Source organism: Ursus maritimus, unplaced genomic scaffold, assembly GCF_017311325.1.
Source record: "Ursus maritimus isolate PB19 unplaced genomic scaffold, ASM1731132v1 scaffold_25, whole genome shotgun sequence".
NCBI classification, from domain to species: Eukaryota; Metazoa; Chordata; class Mammalia; order Carnivora; family Ursidae; genus Ursus; species Ursus maritimus.
In genome coordinates, this window is record NW_024425008.1 from 3,432,670 (window position 1) to 3,452,069 (window position 19,400).

Genomic DNA, 19,400 nt, shown 5'->3' on the forward strand with positions numbered 1-19,400 from the left:
CCCCTTGTGAAGTCTTCTGTCACCTTCCAGCAACCTCTTTCAATCTGGTTTACAGCTTCTGGCTAGTCTAAATCCCACCGTTGTGCCCCCGTTAGGACAGGGGCAGACCTCCTGTTGACTCGGGTCAGAGCTCCCCTCCCCTCCTGGAGCATGGGCTTTGGAGCCAGGAGAGGGGGCGCCATTACCAGTGAGCGGGGAGCCTGGGTAGTCAGGTGACCCCTCTGGGACGTGGCCAAAGGCTCCTCCTAGGAGGAGGGTCGAATGAGAAGATACCATGAAGCCTGTGGTTCAGAGAAAGCAGCTGGTTAGTTCAAGCAATTAGTCCCACCAGAATTTGGCTAACTTGTCAGTACGGGAAAATGTTTACTCACCTGATCATTCTGACCATAATTCTGAAATCCGTAAGTTCTGAAAACTAGAGATCATATCCTGAGATTGGTACAAAGTCATTTGGCAGCAAAACCTGGCCCGAGCTGATGGGTCTGCTTACTTATGCATCGATTATGAGTATGCCCACATTTTGTGGCAGGAATGTTACTGCGTTTCATTGCTACTTGGCTCCCTGAGGCTGTTACTTAAATATGTGGCATACCCATGACCTTAGGTTTTCAAAATCCTTAAAGTTGTGAATTCTAAAACCTATCTGGCCACAAGTTTTAGATAATATATATTATGATGGAACCTTGAAGTTTCTCAGAGGTTATCTGTATTTTAAACTCAATCTGTTAAGTCTAAAGGACTATATAAAAATGGTGGAGAGGAGACGAGGGTGGGTTTTGAGGAGAGGGTGGGGCGAGGAGGCTTTCCAGCTTTCCAAGCCTCCCCAGCAGCCTCCCCCCTGGCCTGCCCACCCACACCCCCCACCCCAGACCAGAACAGGGGAACTGTGGCTCCATCCTTCTGAGCAATTGCAGACCTCACTCCCCTCCAGCACACCAGTCACACCAAGTCACAGATTCCCCAGCCCTTAGGAAACGTCCAAGGTCAAAGCCGCTGAGCCAACACTGGGACTTCAGCAAGTCTCATAAGCCCTGCATTCATGCCTCCCTTTAGAACATCTCAGGCCTATGTCTTCACAGGCTGCACATTGGGTGCGCCTCTGACTTCTGACGCCAGGTCCATCGAGCCCTCCTTCACGGTAGTACCCTGGGAGCCAGGAGCAGCGGCGCCTGCCACCAGGCGTCAGCTGCCCACGGGCCCGGGCTGCCTCATGCATCTGGTCAGTGACAAACACGAACCTTTTCCACAGGCAGCTCCCTGTGGCTGTGCCAGAGCAGCAAGGACCTGTGCAGCGTCAGCGCCCGGAACGCTCAGGCCCGCCCCTCCACGGTGCAGCTGCCTCCCGACGCCGACATGAGGGCCTACGCCGCCTGCCACGACGCTCTGTGGGCACTGGACAACCTCGGCCAGGTGTTCATCAGGACGCTGTCCAAGAGCTGCCCTACAGGCATGCACTGGACGCGGCTGGACCTGTCCCAGCTAGGTATGGCCCCGTGTCCAAGTCGCATGAATGCTCATAGGACGTTGTGTAGGTTGCTGGATTTCGGGAGATTGATCGGCCACTCTTGCAGGTGAAATGGGCCTCTGTTTTGTCAGGATCTTTCCTTCCCCAGTGTGCAGCTGGGAGGGCTTGCGGAACCCGGGAGGGGCGTAGGCTTAGAGGAAGTTGCGGCTAGAACTGCTTGATGCAGCTGCCTCTGCCAGTCCGACTCCGTGTGGTGCGTTGCTTTGTGCCCTTTAAGTCTGGAAGCACAGCTGTGTCCTGCGTCAGCCTCAGCACCTGTCCCCTGGCCCTCCGCCGCTAGGACAGTGCCTGGCGAGCGAGTGTCTGTTCTGACGCTAACAAGCTGAGGAGATGATGGGCGTCTCCTGACGGCGGCTCTTCTGAGTCTCCCCTCAAAGTTTACAGAGCCGGCCAAGGAGCATGATGCCGTTCATAAATAAGTCATTTGTATTCCAAGAAACAAGATACTAGAGGGAGCCTGCAACCTTAGGTTACTCTCCAGGCAAGTTCTCGATCGACCGGCAGCTTATGTGTGGCTAGTCTGACAGCAGAGACTTGTCTGAAGGCTGAGGCTGCTCCAGGCCACTCCAGAAGGTCCACATGAGCCTTAGGAACACGCCCCTGCCATGCGGTTTCCCAATTTGATAAACAGACAACCAGTGTTTTTTGTTTGGTAGGTGGTAAAATTGAATTGTATAAGCATTTAGTATTTCAGAATTCAACCACATGTACTCATTAGAGAAAAAGGGGAGAGGCGCCTGGCTGGCTCAGTCAGTAGAGCATGTGACTCTTAATCTCTGACTTATAAATTTGAGCTCCACATTGGGCTTAGAGTTTAAATGTATACATATATAGGGCCACCTTAAGTGTCTGCCTTCAGCTCAGGTCATGATCTCACGGTCCTGGGATCAGCCCTGCGTTGGGCTCCCTGCTCAGTGGGGAGCCTGCTTCTCCCTCTGCCCCTCTCCCTGTTTGTGCTCTCTCTCTCGCACACGGGCTCTCTTTCTTTCAAATAAATAAATGAAATCTTTAAAAAATATATATATGCATACATATATATGTGTGTGTATGCCTGTGTATGTGTGTATGTACACACGTATACACATGCCTCGCCACGGCCTCTGGCCATGTCTCTGGCTGCCAGGGGCCTCTGCCCATCCCATGAAGCAGGCTGGACTTCAGCTGCTCTCGGATCATGTGGCTCCTTTAAGGTGCTGTATAGAAAGATCATTGTTCTTTTGTGCAGCAAGCCCCCAGATACAATCCAGCTTAAATAAGGGGGCGGTTGGCTCTCAACTGAAGAAGCAAACTGTTCCAAAGCTGGGAGTAGTCCAGAGTTGTGCTCAGTTCAGCAGCACATATACTAAAAATAGGAATTTTTCAGGGTCATTTTGATGACTTATACTTTTGGCCTCATACACTGTCTTTTGAACCTAATCCCAGCACCGGGGCCGTCACCTTCCAGCTTTTGAGAGTATTTACCAGTCACCATTACTGACCGTGACCGACCAAAGCTGTGGCTGCTCTTGGCCCTGAGTGCTGGTAATGGGGGACCCTCCGGCCTGCCCTGGGATGACTTGCCACCATCCAGATATCTAGTGGCCTGGCCTTTCTCTAGCAGCCCCAACCAGACCAGTTAGGGAGATGCTGCCAGTTCCTTCTGGAGGTCAGAAGGCCAGGGCGCAGTTCGTGCCCTCCCACCACTGAATCTCGAGGCCTGTGGGAGCCCTTGCTCTTCAGCACAGTCTGGGTGAGAGGCAGAGCTGTCTCCCTGCAGCACCCCCTCCATGTCCCTCAGAGGACACCATTGCACCGCAGTGGGCGCAGAGCAGATGGCGTTACGCCAGGCTGCACGGTGCCGGGGCAAGCTCTGCCAGGGCCTGCAGCCACTGGGCCTCCAGCTCACATCTCCCTTACAGGTCAGCCCGGTCCTCCCGGCACTGGGTAGCTGGCTAGACTAGTGCAGGTCTCCGAGGTGCCCATTTGGGCTTCACCGGGGGTGGTGGCCATTCTTTCCAGGGGAGAAACGCAGCTTTGGTGGGACGAAGGCTCAGTTTAAGAGACCTGATCCTGGGCAGGCTCCAGGATCCTGGGCGAGCTGCTGGGTTCCCTTATTTAAACCTCAACTTCTCACCTTCCTCATGGGAACAGCAGTCCCCACCGTGGAGAGATGATGCAAGGACCCATCCGGGGTCAACGTGAGCTTCTTGGGCAGATGTCCTGCGCGGGGTCCCTGTCGAGCCAACAATAGCTGCGTCCCTCCCCAGGCTGGTGGGGGCTGTCTGACCGTGTGCCTGGTGGAGTGATTGTGGGAAGCACTGCCTTTCTTAGTCCGAGCTCTAGATTTTGTTTATCTGGTTTGCTAGCAGACATTGAAATGATGGATAAAGAATTCTTTTACCGGGGCACCTGGGTGGCTCAGTCGTTAAGCATCTGCCTTCGGCTCGGGGCGTGATCCCAGGGTCCTGGGATCGAGCCCCGCAATGGGCTCCCTGCTCTGCTGGGAGCCTGCTTCCTCTCCCACTTCCCTTGCTTGTGTTCCCTCTCTCACTGGCTCTCTTTCTGTGTCAAATAAATAAATAAATCTTTAAAAAAAAATCCTTTTACCATTTTCTAAACGTAGCAGAGCGCAGTGCATCCTGAGCTGTAGGGTCTGTGTTGGGCAGAGGAGGTGGACGGGGAGAGGTGGGAAAGGTGCCCGCCTCCCACTGTGCCAGGGTCGGGGGCGGTGAAAGGCAGGCAGGGACCACCAGGTATCATGTTGCTGGGCTCTCTCCAGGGTGGTCTTTGTAGCTTGTGGGACAAACAGGTGAATCAAGTGGCTTTTTAAATTATTATCTAAATGAGGGGATGAAGAATTTAAGTTCAGCTGTGTGCTCCCTGCCCAGAGCCCCACGTGGGAGCGTCCGTGGCAGGTCGTCATAAGGCAGCAGCAGGCATCGAATAGCAGTGAAGAGAAAGTGAGTATCGAGGTTGCATTCATGCAGCCTTGGATTACTTACCTGGGATTAACTGGGATGCTTTGTTGTTCTTTGAAAAGTTGGCCATGGTGGGTGCTGAAAGCAGTGAAAGGAAGCACAGCCTGACTTTCAGGACTATGACTCTGCATGTGAGGATTTTGTTCAGTATGAAACTTCTCTTTCCCAAATGCACTCTTTCCTGATTTCACTCTTCTTCTCCCACTAAACTCTTCTGGAAAGGGCAGAATCCCCTGTGGCTGTTTGTGGCCAGTGCATCAGCCATGTCTTTTACCTACCCCAGGGGATCTCTGAGGCTGTTATCCTTGCTCCCCTCTCACCACAGCGGTAGTGTGCCCACCTCCCCCACAGGTGCCAGAGCTGTCTTCCTAAGACAGCCTTGGGGGCGACCCCTCCGACTGAGAGAGCACCCCGGTGTGCTGACTCCAGGGTGGCCCCCAGGGCCATCTCAGCCTGGCCCAGCCTGCCTTGCACGGGCCCCGAGCCGTAAGACCGCTGCCCCTAGCCATTGCTCTTCCCTGAATGCCAGGCCCTTTGTGCACAGTGCACGCTTGTCTTGCCGCGGCCTAGAATGTCCTCCCTGCCCTGTCCCTCCCCCAGCTCTTCTTCCTTCAGGCCTCCGCCAAGACTGTCCCCCGCCCCATCCCCAGCTTCCTTCAGGCTGCATTTCCTCGAGGCACTCCCCCCACCCCCGCGTGCCCTGAGTGCCCTGCTCCTGCTCTCTCCCAGCGGCCCTTTCAGACTGACCCCATGTGGTGTTTGCACATAGAGAGGGGCCACATCCATGCCCAGTGGGAAAGTAGACCAGCACGAAAAACGGTTGTTATGGGTAACTCCCATTTCTAAGTAATTCTGGGATACAAGGGTTTTTGTTTTGTTTTTGTTTGTTTTAAGGGTTTTGTTTATTTATTTGTCAGAGAGAGAGCACAAGCAGGGGGAGCAGCAGGCAGGGAAGAAGCAGGCAGAGGGAGAAGCAGGCTCCCCACTGAGCAAGGAGCCCAGTGCGGGACTCGATCCCAGGACCCTGAGATCATGACTTGAGCCAGAGGCAGATGCTTAATTGACTGAGCCACCCAGGTGCCGCTGGAATATGAGTTTTGGTCCTATCTTTGGCCTTAATACTGACAATCACTAATACAACTGCCTAACAGGCAGGTACAGGAGCGCTAATTGGCTAATCCACCTCCCAGTTGCCACCATCTTGTTCAGGGATGTGATTTATCTGTGCCGTTCTCTGCAGTCCTGGCCTCTTCTTGACAAGTATCCTGACATCGCAACCATGAAACATGAAAGCCCGTCTTCCTGGTACTGACAGTGGGGTGTAGCCCATGTCATGCCGGCCATGCCAGGTTCTTATAAAGTTGGAATGTCATTAGCTTTTTTTGCACTGCAAGCAGAAATTTCAGTTTTGGGGCGCCTGTGTGGCTCAGTTGGTTAAGTGTCTGCCTTCAGCTCAGATCATGATCTCCAGGTCCAGGGATCAAGCCCCATATCAGGCTTCCTGCTCATTGGGGAGTGTGCTTCTCTCTCTCTCTCTGCCCCTCCCACTGCTCGTTCTCTCTCTCTCAAATAATAAAATCTTTAAAAAAATAATTTCAGTTTCAAGGACGACTTTTGCACAGTATTAAGTCATGAATGTGATTTCTACCTTTCATTTCTTTCATAAGACCTAACATCACTCTTTTCTGCCCCCATTCAAATTACCACATCAGTTGCTGCTTTGAGATTAAGAGAACTCTTAAATGTCTGGCTACTGAGCCCAGCTTTAGAGACTGAATATGAAATTTTGTGATCTATTACAGTCCTAGTTTTGGGAAGAAAATTTGCATCATTTTACAGATATTTAAGTTGCCGATAACATTTCATTTCCTAGTATACATAAATATCCATTCTGTCAGACATTGGAATGTTTAGCAAACTAATGCAATTTGTAATTTAATTTATCTGGTCACAGCATTTAATGAGGAAATATTTAGTGTCAGTTTTTGCCTTTAGGTAACAAATAGGATTATATTAGGCAGTAATTTATGCAGAACAGTGTTTTATAAATAGTAAAACACCAAATAAATGTTACTTTTTCTCCTAAAATATATGTTGGAAAGTAATCCTAAGGGGAAAATGTCTCCTATGTTGAATAAAATAATTAAATTTTTTTTTTAATAGAAAAAACAACAGGGAAAGGCAAGAAAATTGTCGTGTGTCTGTGTTCATCTGGCTGGTAACATAGTAACGGTCCCGAAATAATCAGCGACTTAACATAATGTTACTTCCCTGCTGCCACAGTCTCTTGGGATTGTGTCCCTTGGAGGGCAGCTTCCTGGTCCTGCTGCTGTGCTCTGTGGCTTCAGTGTGTTGGTCACCACAGCAGGGGACAGCGGCAAGGCCCCTTGCCAGCTCTTCTGCGCTTCAGTTCAGGAGTGGCAGATCGCTTTTGCCCACAGCCCATCGTCCAGACTAGCAACAGGGCCCACCTAACTCGCAGGGACCGCAGGGCAGCATGGAGTGTTCGGGGAGGGCAGGGGTCTCTTCCTCTGTCCTGAGCATCTCAACAGAACAGTCTCATGAACTGTCTGTATTCAGGCAGCCTGGGGGGCCCTCTGTGGGTTGGGAAACTGCAGCCTTCAGTTAAATGTTTTCTTCTTTGACCTGTCTCTTCAGTTCAGAATATGCTATTGTCTACACTGACATGTATATTCTAGCTGCCTTTACTTTTGTCCTGAAAGAATGTTCCTATGAGATGAACTGCGTGTTCTGGTGGCTGTGGTGTAAGTCACTGCTAACGGAGCTGCTGGCCCAGTGTGTCTTTGTCACCATGTAACTGTTCTCACCATCAGCTCTTGCCTGGAGTTCCTAGTAGGGCAGATTGAAGACTCCAGCATAAAATTAATTTTCATTTAACATTTAAAAATTTGCCTTTGTTTCTCAGCTATTTCTGTAGTTTACTGCTGAAGGTACTGGATTTTGATTGGTACCAATCTTTCACTGTGGACTGTTAGAGCTCTTGGAAGTCCATTCAGACTCCCTGGTAAGATATTCTATAAAAGTGGAAGGAAGGAAAAACTACAGTTAACTTCAGTATATGCACAAAGGAATACCGAGAATTGTTTTTGTAGTGATCAGTGAATACTTTTCAGCTGGTGTCCTAACTGAAGGCACCTGACGAGATTTCCACATAGCAGGATCCGTGCCTGGGCTTCAGCGCAGATCCCTGGGCTGCTGTCCACTCCCAGTGATAACTGTGAGCTGGCCGACAGGAGCATGGCCACGGAACATAGTTGCACCACCTTCTCCCCCTGCTTTAAAGTCAGACTGACTCATCACAATTACAAACTCAGCAAAAAACACAGTCAAGCAAATGAAAAGGCAAGTCTCCATAGACTGGGAGAAAATAGGCACAAAGTGTATGTCTGACAAAGGACTCGTTTTCAGAATATACAAAGAAATCCTGTCACTCAGTCATCAAAAGACCATTCAACTTGAAAAATGGGCAAAAGACTTGAATAGGCATTTCACAAAAGATATACCCCATAAGCACGTTATGCCCCATAGGCACATTAAAAGACAATCAGCATCATTAGTTATCAGGGAAATGTAAGTTAAAACCATGACAAGATACCTTTTTACACCTACTAGAATGGCCAACATGGAAAAGGTGCCAAGACCAGGTGCTGGTGAGGGTGTGGGCAGCGGCATGCACAGCTGGTGGGTGTGCAGAATGGCAGGTGTCCACCCACCCCGTAGCCCTGCACTTCCACTCCTAGGCACCATTTGAGAAAAACAACACATGCTTACAAAAAAGTCTTGTACAAGAATGACTGCAGCAGCTTTACTCCTAATAGCAGGAAGTGGACATAGCCCAGATGCCCATCGCCAGGTGGCTGGGTCAACGGTGGTATTGGCGTGCAGTGGGGTAATGCTCACAACATGAAGCGACACTGGGGACAAATCCTGCACACGTTCCATTGGAGTGACAGAAGCCACAGCCCAGAGAGGGCGTACCTGTGATTGTTTGTGTGGGCCTCTAGACTAAACTAACTCATGGTGATAGAGATCAGAAGAATGGGTGCCTCGGAACCAAGGGAATTGACTCAAAGGGGCCCAAGGGAACTTCCTGGGGTGATGAAAATGTTCTGTAACTTGACAGGACGTGGGTTCCCTGGGCCTGTTCGAAACTGAACTGAACATCCGATCTGTGCATTCACTGGCATCCCAGAGGGCAGAGAGCTGGTGCAGAGGAGTCGGGCTGGCCTGGGGTCAGACCTTTGCCTCCTGGCTTAGCCACATCCTCGCCCTGGGACCTTGGACATGTGTCTTCGTTTCCGAGTCCGGACGACCTCGCGTGTGAGCTGAGGTGATAGTCACTGCGCGTCACTGTTGCAGGGCTCGAAGTGAGGCTGTCAGAGGAGCCGCACCCTGTCCCACAGCAGCTGCTTAGTCACTGCTGGCTGTTCTTCAGCCAGGTAGACTGTGAAGCATAATTTCTCTTTAAAGCCTCCTCCAATTTCCTTTTCTCTTAAAATTGGTTCAGTTAACCAGGAGCAATGTGAACAGAAACATGAAGGTTCTAGGCGACTTAGCTACTTCATATGAATTCTCCTCAGGCTCAGGATTCCTGATAAAGAGCAGTTCCCTCTCCCCAGATGCAGAATTTGCTGGTGGTATGCACACACGTGATGAAGCTAACGAGAGGCCCACACACATATTAACCCTGTGCTTTGTGGCTCAGGGCCCTGTGCTGACAGCATCCTGACGACATCACCCATGGGGCAGGAGAGCCGCCGTATGGCGCCTGGCAGGTGGCGGGGCAGCCGGAGGCCTCGATAGCTCACCTGAGCTGGGCTGCCCTCAGACGACAGGGTCAACAGCAAGTGCAGCCTCACCCTCTTTCTTTGAAGGATAGAATCAAAGTCCACAGATTAAATGAAGGGTTTGTCATTTTACAAAAGTAATTAGTGTGTGGACTTTTCCTTTATTTGTCTACAGGAGCTATAAAACTGACGAGCTTGGCATGTGGAAATCAGCACATCTGGGCCTGTGACTCTAGGGGCGGAGTTTACTTCCGAGTGGGAACCCAGCCTCTCAATCCCAGTCTGATGCTTCCGGCCTGGATAATGATTGAGCCACCTGTCCAGGTAAGCAAAACTGAACTGATAGCAAGCTGCTCCTCCGTGAGACAGAAGCTGTCAGAACGCAGTTCTGGAAATGGGACCACACCCACTTGTGCGGGCCTCCCAGCAAGTGGGAGCAGAGGCGTGTGTCCGGGGAACAGGGTGCGCCCCCAGCGTGTGCTTACTCATTGACATACCTGTCGTGGAATTTCAAACTGAACACATCATTAAAGATGATCTGAGTCAGCACGTAAGGTTATGTTTTCCTCTCAAAATAAAAATATTTTAACTTTTTACAAAACAAACATTGTTTTTTAAAAAATAAAATCAGGGGCACCTGGCTGGCTCAGTTGGTAGAGGATGTGACTCTTGATCTCAGGATTGTGAGTTCAAGCCCCATGCTGGGCATAGAACTAACTTAAAAATAAATAAGTAAGTAAATAAATAAATAAATAAATAAATAAATAAATAAAATTAAAAATAAAATCAAACAGTACCCAAAAGTATAGCAAAGAAATTAAAAATCACTTAAAATCTTGTCATGAAGACAATCTATTATCAGCATTTTGTGACTGTCTTTCCTGGATGGTTGAAATTCTGTTTCCCATCCCCTCCACCTGTCCCTTCCCCCACCCCTGCCATATTTCAGTTTGCCATATATTCTAAATGTTTTTCTTCTTCCCTTAACTGTTCTACCATTCATATCAGAAGCAGAAACTTGATTTTAGAGCACTATTTAATTACCCTTAGAGATCTAACGGGCCTGGTGGCTATACTAGGTATATTTCTGTTAAAATTTATAAGTAGGAGGCTGGGATTTCCTGAGAGTTATCTGCTCCAACTCCTGCTAGTCCCTGCTTTGTGACTTTGTTGGAAAAAACGAAGTTGCCAGGGCTCCTGGGCAGCTTGGGCAGTTCAGCATCCGCCTTTGACTCAGGTCATGATCCCAGGGCCCTGGGACTGAGCCCCGCTCCGGGCTCCCTGCTCATCAGGGAGTCAGCTTCATTGTCTCCTGCTGCTGCTCCCCCTGCTCAGGCTCACTCTCTTTCTCAAATAAAATCTGAGAAAAAGAAACAGTAACAAAGTTGCCACGTATGGAGGCAGCAGCAGGGCAGGAGCAGTTAGTCCTCCAACAAATGCTTGAATGGAGACAGGCGGGTAATCAAGCGTTTGGGTAAATGCCTGTGTTCATGACCATCGACGTTTTCGACATTTGAACTCCCAGGAATGGGGTGACAGAAATGGAGGAGCAAGGCGCAGGGCTGGTTCTCCCATCAGACATGGGCTGTGTACTGGGCCCTACAGCGGAACCCGGGGTCAGGTCAGAGTTCTTGCAGGCCGCCAGTGAGTGGTCGTGGCCACAGAGAGGCTCTGTGTCCACACTGGTAGGTCTTCTTCCCTAATGGGTTTGAGGGGAGAGTGAGTAGAAAGAATAATGTCAGGGACAGCACCTTGTGGATCAGGAAGCACGGTGTAAACACGAGGTCACACGTACCGAACTAGGATGCACGCTCACTGCTCTCAGTGGCGCACTGAGTGGCGCACCCGGCAGACAGGAGTGTGTCGTCACGGGCACCGCTGAGCGCGGCTGGTGCACGGCGATGAGAGGCCAGCATGTGGCTTGTGTCATTATTCCGAAATTCTTTTTATACAAGGCACCTCTTGTTGCCTGAGCCCTTTGATACATCATTGCTAACACATTCCTTTTTTTTCCTAAGAGCTTTATATTAATTCTTTTAAGAGTTATAATTCAGGGGTGCCTGGGTGGCTCAGTTGGTTAAGTGTCTGATTCTTGAGCTCAGAGTTGTGAGTTCAAGTCCCATGTTGGGCTCCACGCTAGGCATGGAGCCTACTTTAAAAAAAAAAATTGTGGTGGGCCTGGGTGGCTCAGTTGGTTAAGCATCTGCCTTCAGCTCAGGTCATCATCCCATGGTCCTGGGATGGAACCCCGCATCAGGCTCCTTGCTCAGCGGGGGGGCCTGCAAAAAACCAAAACAAACAAACGAGTTCTAATTCACCTTTTTCATAGTGTATAATTCGGGGGGTTTTAGTATATTCACAAGTTGAGCAACAATCACTACTGTCCAGTTCCAGAACTTTCTCATCACCCCAGAAAGAAAACCCATACCTATTAGTAGTCACTCCCTTTTCTCCTGGAACCTCCAACTCCCTCAGCCATTAATCTCCTTTCTCTGTTTTTGCCTGTTTCTGGATTTGCTTATTTCATATAAATGGAATTGTACAGTATGTTGCCTCTTTGCCGTCTTTCACTTAGCGTCGTGGTTATAAGTACTGTAGCATGTTGTAGCATGTATCAGTACTCTGTTCCTTTTTATGACTGGTAATAGTCCATCGTGTAGATGGACGTTTTGTTTATCCATTCATCAGCTGATGGACATTTGGGTTGTACCCATGTGTGGGCTGCTGTGAACATTCGTGTGGGAGTATTTGGTGGAGTCATGTTTTCAGTTCTTTTGGGGTAGATACCTTTAAAGGGAATTGCAGGGTCAGATGTAAAGGGAATTGCAGGCTCCTGGCTGGAGCCTCCTGTACAGTGTAGAGAAGTGACAAGAGCAGACATGCTCATTTTGTTCCTGATCTTAGGGGGAAAATGAATGTATGTGAATGTATGTTTTACATGTTTAAGGACTGGAGCAGCTGACTAGCTCAGCTGTTGGGACACACGACTCTGGATCTTGGGATTGTGGGTTTGAGCCCCACATTGGGTGTAGAGATTACTTAAAAATAAAATCAAACGAACAAACAAATGGTTTTCCACAGTGGCTGCATCATTTTACATCTCACCAGTAATGTCTGAGGGTTCTAGTTTCTCCATATCCTCACCAAAAATTTTTCTTGCCCGATGTTTTTATTCTAGCCATCCTGATAGGTGTAAAAATGGTATCCCATGGTTTTGACTTGCATATCCTTAATGACTAATGATGTTGAAGATCTTTCCATATGCTTCTTGGTCATTTGTATATCCTCTTGGGAGAACTATGTATTCAGATCCTTTGCTCATTTTTTAACTGAGCTATTTGTCTTTTAATTATTGAGTTATAAGAGTTCTTCAGGTATTCTAGATACTAGACCCTTATCAGATATATGATTTACATACGTCTTTGATGACGTATGTACAACTTTCGGCCTAATCCGAGGTCATGAAGATTTGCATCTGTGTTTTCTTTTAGAAGTTGTATAGTTCTGGCCATTGTATTTGTTTTTTTTTTTAAGATTTTATTTATTTATTTGAGAGAGAGAGCAAGCATATGAGCAGCGGGGAGAGAGAGAAGGAGAAGGAGAAGCAGACTCCCTGCTGAGCAGGGAGCCCAATATGGGGCTCCATCCCAGGACCCTGGTATCATGACCTGAGCTGAAGGCAGATGCTTAACCTTCTGAGCCACCCAGGCACTCTCTAGCCCTTATATTTAGATGTTTGATTTATTTTCAGTTAATTTTTGTGTATGGTGTGAAGTAGGTTTCCAAATTCATTCTTTTATACATGAATATCCAGTTATACCAGCACCATTTATTGAGAAGACTCTTCTTTTCCCATTACATTGTCTTGGAGGACCGTCAGAATCAATGCACCATAAATTAAGGATTTTTTACTTTAGTTCTATTTCAGTGATCTGTAGGTCTATCATACCAGTACCACATTGTCCTGATTATTTAGCTTTGTTGTAAATTTCAAAATCAGGAAGTGATTTTCCTTTTTCAAGATTGTTTTGGCAAAAAAAAAAAAAAAGATTGTTTTGACTACTCTGGGTCCTTTGCATGTCCATATGAATTTTAGGATCAGTTTGTCAATTTCTGTAAAAAAATGCCCACTGGGATTTTTGTAGGAATTGTGTGAAGCTGTCGGTCACTTGGGGGAAGTCTTGCCATCTTCATAGTATTCGATCTTCCAGTCCATGAACATGAGCTGTCTTTGCACTTACTTAGATCTGCTTTCATTCCCTTCAACATTTGGGTGCTTTTCAGAGCATGTGGTTTTTTTACTCCTTTTGCTAAATGTACTTCCTAGTCATTTATTCTTTTTGATGCTATTGTGAATGGAATTGTCTTCTCAATTCCATTTTCCGTTTGTTCATTGCTAGGATAATTTCTGTATATTGATCTTGTTATCTGGAAAACTTGCTAAACTTATTTCTTCTAATAACTTTTTTGTGGATTCCTTAGGATTTCTTACATACAAAATCATGTCATCTACAAGTAGAGGTGATTTTACTTCTTTCTTTGCTGTCTGCATGCCTTTTAATTCTCTTTCTTGTTTTATTACCCTGGCTGGAGCCTCCCGTACAGTGTAGAGAAGTGACAAGAGCAGACATGCTCATTTTGTTCCTGATCTTAGGGGGAAAACATCCATTCTTTCACCATTAAATAATGATATTACCTGTATATGTTTTATAGATGCCCTTTTCAGACTGAAGAAGCTCCCTTCTATTCTTAGTTTGCTGAAAGTTGTTTTTTTTCCATGAAAAAATGTTGGATTATGTCAAGTGCTTTTTCTACGTCTGCTGAGATGATCATGTGGGTTTTTCCTTTATTAGTATAGAGTATTGTATTGATTGACTTTCATATGCTGAACCACCTTTTGTTTCTGGGATAAATCCTACTTGGTTATGCTATATAATCTTCTATATATATATGTTGCTAGATTTGGTGTGCTAGTATTTTGTCACGGATTTCTGTGTCCATGAGAGAGATCGGTCTTTAGTTTTCTTTTCTTGTCATGTGTTTGTCTGGTTTTGCTGTCAGGGTAATGCTGGCCTCGTAGGATGAGTCAAGTCTTTCTTCCTCCTGTTTTTGGAAGAGTTTCTGAAAGATTGGTGTTAATTATTCTTTAAGCATTTTTACAATTCCTCAGTGTAAGCCTGGGCTATTCTTTGTGAGATGTGTTTTGACTACTGATTCAGTCTCTTCACTTGTTACAGGTCCATTTAGAATTTTCTGTTTCTTCTTGATTCAGTTTGAGTAGTTTGTCTTTCTAGCAATTTGTTCATTTCATCGGTATTACCTAATTTATTGGTATCCAGTTGTTCATAGTATTCCCTTGTAATCCTTTTTATTTCTATGAGGTTGATAGTTATGTCCCCTCTTTCATTTCTGATTTTAGTGGTTTGAGCCTTCCCTCTTTTTTCCTTAGTCGGTAGAGCTAAAAGTTGTCAGTTTTATTGATCTTTTCAAAAAACGTCTTTTGGTTTTGTTGATTTTTCTCTATTGTTTTTCTATTCCTGACTTCATCTGTTCTCACCATAATCCTTGTTCTTCCACAACGTGTGCACAGTGTTCTGCTTGCTAGTGATATTCCTCTGAGAGTTCCCAGCAGTATCTGTCACACTGTCACATGCTGTAGAAAACCTAGAGTGACTGTAAAGGTGTACAGAGTCCCAGCACGGGACCATGCCAGCATCAGTGAAGGGCTGCTGAGGGCGAGAGCAAGGTCTGCAGGACGTGTGGTGGCAGAGGGTTGGAGCGCACCCGTGCCTGGCCTCAGCCTTTGCCCGTCAGATGTGGGAGACCCGGGGCGAACGGGGGAGGGGTTGCTAAACAGCAAGCTGCTACCAGTGATGGGCTCCAGCCAGCCTTGCCTTGCTTGGGCCGCTCTCTGTGGCCATGGGCCACTCGGGCACCTGGCTGAGTTACGACTCAGCCATAGGGTTACATCAGAGACTCTGTGAACCTGCAAATAGTTCTTGCTTGCTCTATTTAGATTCTAGAATAGCCTCTAGGAAGCGGAGCTCAAACTGGGGACAGAGTTTTACTTGGAGTGCTCTATTGACTGTAGCTATCAAAAGCTTTGCCCAGGAAAATGGCCAAATAGAGCAAATTCACATGAAAGGGCCTCAGCTGTGCTCTGAATAAAGTAATGATTGTTAAACGGGCTGTTAAACACTAACTATTCCAAGGAGTTCCACTGAATGGAGCCACGTTTTCTGACTCAGTTAGTTTTTAGTGCGCAGGAGAAGACATTCACTTTCTGTGGAATTTGAAGATACAAAACGCTTTTCAAATTGGTTCCTGTGGGGAAAAAAATCAGACTTTACGTTTGTCCAGGCTTTTATACCACACTGTTTCCAGCCTTGACCTACCGTAGTCCTGAATTTACCATAGGCCATAGGTGGCAGGAGTGGCTCTCCCCACTTGGCAGAGGAAGCATGTGACTTGGGACAGGTGAGTGACCGGGCAGAACCACAACCCTAGTGAGTGAGCAAGCTGAGACCAGGTGCCAGGCCCGCCATGCTCTTATATAGTCTGCGGGGCCTACCTCTCCTGGGCAGCTGGGACCCACCACTCAGTTGCAGAGGGCCTGACGAGATGAGTGTGGCAGTGGAGAGATGATGCTTCACTGGAAGGGTTTAGAAAGTCAGGACCGTGTGGTTGGATCCAAGCATTAGAGTTTACATGGGGTTTCCAGATTGCGATCATGATCGACCTCTTCCCACTTGATTTTACTCATTCTTCAACTTGAAGAATGTAGGATGTGTTTGCTGTGGACACAGGGAGGCAGGTCATAGATGCTAACAGGCACAACGGAGCAAAGCACCAGAAATCCTTCACAGTCAGTGCTGACTCTATTTCTGTTTCTTGTTCTCATCCCTGGTGAAAACCTCCCCCCTGTAGTAGTTTTGGGGTGAAGTTTTCACAAAGTACTCAAAACAAATGACTCAGTTTTCAGACTTACTAACATATGGAAGGATTTGGAGAAAATATTTATAGTTGTGTTTAGGATTTTTTTTTTTTTTTTTTGCATTTTTGCTTTAGTGAGAGAATGTTCTGTCCATGTTAAGAGGCACTGCTAAAGCAAGCTCAGTTGATGATGTGACAGTTCACCTGACTGTGGGCGCCAAGGACCCCAGTAAAAGAAGGGGAATGTCTGGCTGCCCCCACCCCAGTTTGGCCCCACCTCTTCTTTCTGGCGGGCCTTCTTTACCCGCCCACTCACTCCCCTCCCCTCTCTGTCTCCTGAGCAGACTCTGCTGGTCCCATGCCTCATGTGGAGGGAGGCTGCGGCCCACCCTTCCCGTGTGGACTGCTCATCGGTTCTCTGGGGCTCATTTACTCTGCTTGGATTATAGCTATGTCTGGCAAATGGCCAAACTCACATTTAAAAAATTATTTAAATTCAGTTGCTTTAGGTATTTTAACGATATGTACCACAAAATAATAAAATAAGCATGTAAGCATGATGATAGGTAGTACCCACAAGAATGCCATGCCCCCAGATCTGCCAGCAGGGATCTATAACTTGATGTAACTTTACACATCGAGCTGTTTGGAAAAGTTCACACCTAACAGCAGGAAAGTTTTCATTAGAGAAGGGTTAGCATTAGAACAGACCCCCCACCTGAACTGGGCCTTCCATGGATTCATCAAGATGAAAGTTATTTCAGGACATCAGAGCAGAGAGCAGTCCAAGGAGATTTCACTCTCCTTACCCCTAATCGAAGGTATGGCTGAGCAGCCCTAATGACACATTGTCACTCCTTGCACCCTCTGGTGGCACCCACCGACCTAGCACAGGTCACTCTCAACAAGGGACAGGAGGGGGCACCCACATCCCAAAGCGAAGCTCCGTGGGTATAGCGGAGCACCTGCTTCTAAGAATTTTGGGGTGTTCTGATTGATGACTAGTGTTCTGTCCTGAAATAAAAATGCTAGTAGGCCTTGGGGATAATGAAACCAGATCTGTCACCACATTTGGGAGGCCATGGGTTAGATCCCTCTCTCGTGCTGATGCACGACACTGTGCGGCAAGTCAGCCTCGTTCCTCCCTGGACTTTTCCCACACAGCTCGTCCTCCTGGGGCGGCGGACGGGACCGTCCCCTGGGACGGGGCACAGAGCTTCACATGCCAGAGCAGACGTAATCCCACTTGAGAGTCCCTGTGTTTAATAGAAAGGAAAAGACGTTGCTAGTTACATGTTTAGTGTCTAGGAGGTCTCTGCTCTGTAGGAGGGATGTTACGAGGATTTGCTGTGAAGGAGCTGAGTTAAACTGTGATGTGTTTACTCAGGGAAATCCACCATAAGTCTTCTGCATTACTCCACAGAAGAGCTTTTATTCCCATGGAGAAATGCTCACAGCACATTGTGGAGTAAAAATGTCAGTTATGAAACATGTTCAATGATTCTGTTTTCGTTTAAAAAAGTGATGTATGGGGGCGCCTGGGTGGCACAGCGGTTAAGCATCTGCCTTCGGCTCAGGGCGTGATCCCGGCGTTCTGGGATCGAGCCCCACATCAGGCTCCTCCGCTATGAGCCTGCTTCTTCCTCTCCCACTCCCCCTACTTGTGTTCCCTCTCTCGCTGGCTGTCTCTATCTCTGTCAAATAAATAAATAAAATCTTTAAAAAAATAAAAAATAAAAAAGTGATGTATGCACTGAAAACTCTGTAAAGATACACAGTGAATGATAGTGGTTATGTCCGGGTGGTGCTCTCGTGGCTGATGTTTTTCTTCCTTTTGTTTACCTCTGTTTTCTGAAAATCTGGTAATGAGCTTACACTGCTTATGGAGTAAGTAGTTCATAACTCTGAATAATCTGAATAAGACTCAGTCTTAGGAAATAATCAAGTATTTGTTGTCACACTGTTTCTAGCAGCGTGAACTTGGCTCTTCTGCTGGTGCAGCAAGGCTGTGTGGTGAGTGAAGCAGGTGCAGCACCCGCCTTGTGGTGGGGAGTCCACTTAGCAAGTTATTACAGTGGCAGCTGCTATAAATAATCAAGAATGTGCTTTGAAAAGCCATTTACAATCGTGTCCTGGCGAGGGGCACCTGGGTGGCACAGTCGGTTAAGCGTCTGACTCTTGGTTTCGGCTCAGGTCATGATCTCGGTCGTGGGATCAAGCCCCGCATTAGGCTCTGTGCTCATGGCGAGTCTGCTTGGGATTCTCTCTCCCTCTCCGTCTGCCTCTGCCCCTCCTGCTCATTATCTCTCTCTCTCTCTCTCTCAAATAGTAAATAAATAAACCTTTAAAAAAAAAAAAAGTCATGTCCTAGTGAGTATTGATAAGGAGAACTGTTTCCAGTGAAGCGGTGGCCCTCATGGCTTTGGAGCTGGCCTTTGCTGCTTAGCAGACATCGCAGCAGGCCCACTACAGCTACAGGTCCTTTGGCTCCCATATGGCTCCAGTTAGAGGAAATTCTAGAACAGGTCGAACTGAACAGATCTTGATAGCAAAAATCAGACCCATGGTTGCCTGGGGATGCAGGGGTGGGGGGAGGGGGATGACTGGCAAGGGGCTTGAGGCTGCTTCCCTGGGAGATGACAGTTGTCAACACTCATGGAATGGTGTGCCTATGGTCCATACACTTACTGTATGTAAACTTCACCTCAAGGGAGAACTCTGAATTAATATTGACTGTAGTTGATGATTTGCATGTTGAAGGATTAAGGAGAAACTCTGCTCATGTCTGCAACTCTGTTTGAAGCACCTCCAGAAGCATGACGGACTGCTGGGTGGACAGACGGGTGGATACGTGAACAGGCATGACAGTAAAGTGTTATTGGGAGTGAGTGTACAGGTGTTTCCGGTAGAATTCTTTCAGGTTTTTTGTATGTTCCAAAATTGTCATAATAACGCTTAGGTGGGGGCGGGTGGGTGTTCAATACGTATGTAAAATTAACCGGCACAAAGAAAACCCATAGTAAGTGTGAATTCACCTCCTTTACTTTCCAGCAGAGTCAAGAGAGCAAAGAAACCTAAAATACTCCTTCAAAAATACCTTTGTCTGTGTGTAGGAAGTACTTACCTCCAAGAGTGGGGACTTGGGGGATTGGGCACAATAATGAGTAATGTTGCCTC

The 19,400-nt window shown here is 47.4% G+C and overlaps 1 protein-coding gene across 1 annotated transcript in view; it reads left to right on the forward strand.

Annotated features, from left to right (window-relative positions):
* TECPR2 (tectonin beta-propeller repeat containing 2) overlaps positions 1–19,400 on the forward strand; it is a 97,989-nt gene that overhangs the window by 56,048 nt on the left and 22,541 nt on the right. The window contains exons 16-17 of the mRNA XM_040641415.1: positions 1,250–1,483; positions 9,466–9,614. Coding sequence (XP_040497349.1) covers positions 1,250–1,483; positions 9,466–9,614 — 383 coding nt within the window. The remainder of the gene's footprint in view (positions 1–1,249; positions 1,484–9,465; positions 9,615–19,400) is intronic.